We start from the raw sequence: 1291 nt of genomic DNA, 5'->3' as shown, positions 1-1291 counted from the left end.
TTCTTTTCCATTTTTCCTTATTTTGAAGTTTATTCAGTGCTCAAAATTGTATCTAGATTTATAAGGTTTAAAGAACTGCTCTTAGAGTGTATGTGGCTGAAATACAGTTTCATTGTTTTGAAAATACGGCCACACTGAATCTGATTATTTCAACATTTGATACAGGCGCAAAAGAAAATTTAATTGATAGGAATGTCTGAATGTGAGGAGGTCAGTCAGTCCTAATATTAACTTTCAAATGAATCCAGTATGCTGACAGAGTGCTGCCTTAATTTTCAGTTGTAATTGGAAGTTTGTACTCTTCAGTCAGACATAATAAAGCCATGAGGATAAAATGCAGTGATGTGTGGTCTCATCCTTGTAGATTTCAGTCAGAATAAAAAATATTACTTGATTAGGTTGGTGAGGGTTTTTGACTGCTGGGAGTTTTTTCCCCCTAAGGCACTCAACATCGCATTATTTGTGTGATTTCTTCAAGTTGTCCTTCAAAGTTCCCTATAAAGAGGCTCCGTGAGGATATCACTGTATTGATCAAGTTTTGGACAGCAATGTTCTCAGACAAGAAGTATCTGACTGCCAGCCAACTTGTGCCACCTGGTGAGTTCCTTTAAGAGCTGTTTTAAAAGCTTCTGGTTTCTTTGATTGGATTCTACATCAGATTTGTGCTCTATTCTTAGATAATCAAGACACCAGGAGCAACCTGGATATCAATGTTGGATCGCGGCAACAGGCTACACAAGGATGGATAAATACTTACCCTTTGTCCAGTGGCATGTCAACTATATCTAAAAAGTCAGGTATATTTTTGATTGTAACCAGCTCATTACTGCCAATTTTATGGCATAGTTTATGTTCAGATATTTAAAGAAAATATTTGCCTTTAACATTAGGCTCGTATTCTGGCAGGGTATTTAATTACCAGTGCCAAACTCTGAAAAAAGAAGGCAGAAAAAAATCTCACTGGTAACAAGCAGGAAAGTTCTGAAATCACCTGAGCTTTTTGATAGAATGTTCAATTCTGTAGTGCAGGAGAAATAAGACTGGAGGAGGTCAAGATGCATTGAATTCCTGTAAAGAAATTTCTTGCTTTGTGTAAACATGCCTCTGGTGCTTTTTGGGGACAGCAGAGTGACATTAGATCGTGGACTGTGTTTTTGTACAGTTTTAAAACTACATGCTCTTCCTTTTTAGTTGACTGTCGTGTTCGTAAAGTCAGTGCACTGCTGGCTGCAATGATATATCCCTGTAGCCTGTTGTACTCACAATGAGTGGCTGCGGTGCTGACTTCTGC

General features: G+C 38.0%; 1 protein-coding gene across 2 annotated transcripts in view; it reads left to right on the top strand.

Moving 5' to 3' along the window:
• PI4KA (phosphatidylinositol 4-kinase alpha) overlaps window positions 1-1291 on the top strand; it is a 53319-nt gene that overhangs the window by 39667 nt on the left and 12361 nt on the right. For both annotated transcript variants that reach the window (XM_008634118.2, XM_017734980.1), the window contains exons 36-37: window positions 479-597; window positions 678-797. In XM_008634118.2, the coding sequence (XP_008632340.1) occupies window positions 479-597; window positions 678-797 (239 nt within the window). The remainder of the gene's footprint in view (window positions 1-478; window positions 598-677; window positions 798-1291) is intronic.

Source organism: Corvus brachyrhynchos, unplaced genomic scaffold, assembly GCF_000691975.1.
Source record: "Corvus brachyrhynchos isolate BGI_N302 unplaced genomic scaffold, ASM69197v1 scaffold114, whole genome shotgun sequence".
Classification (NCBI taxonomy): Eukaryota; Metazoa; Chordata; class Aves; order Passeriformes; family Corvidae; genus Corvus; species Corvus brachyrhynchos.
The sequence above is the reverse complement of the archived record's forward strand: the minus strand, read 5'-3'. Positions and strand labels throughout refer to the sequence as shown.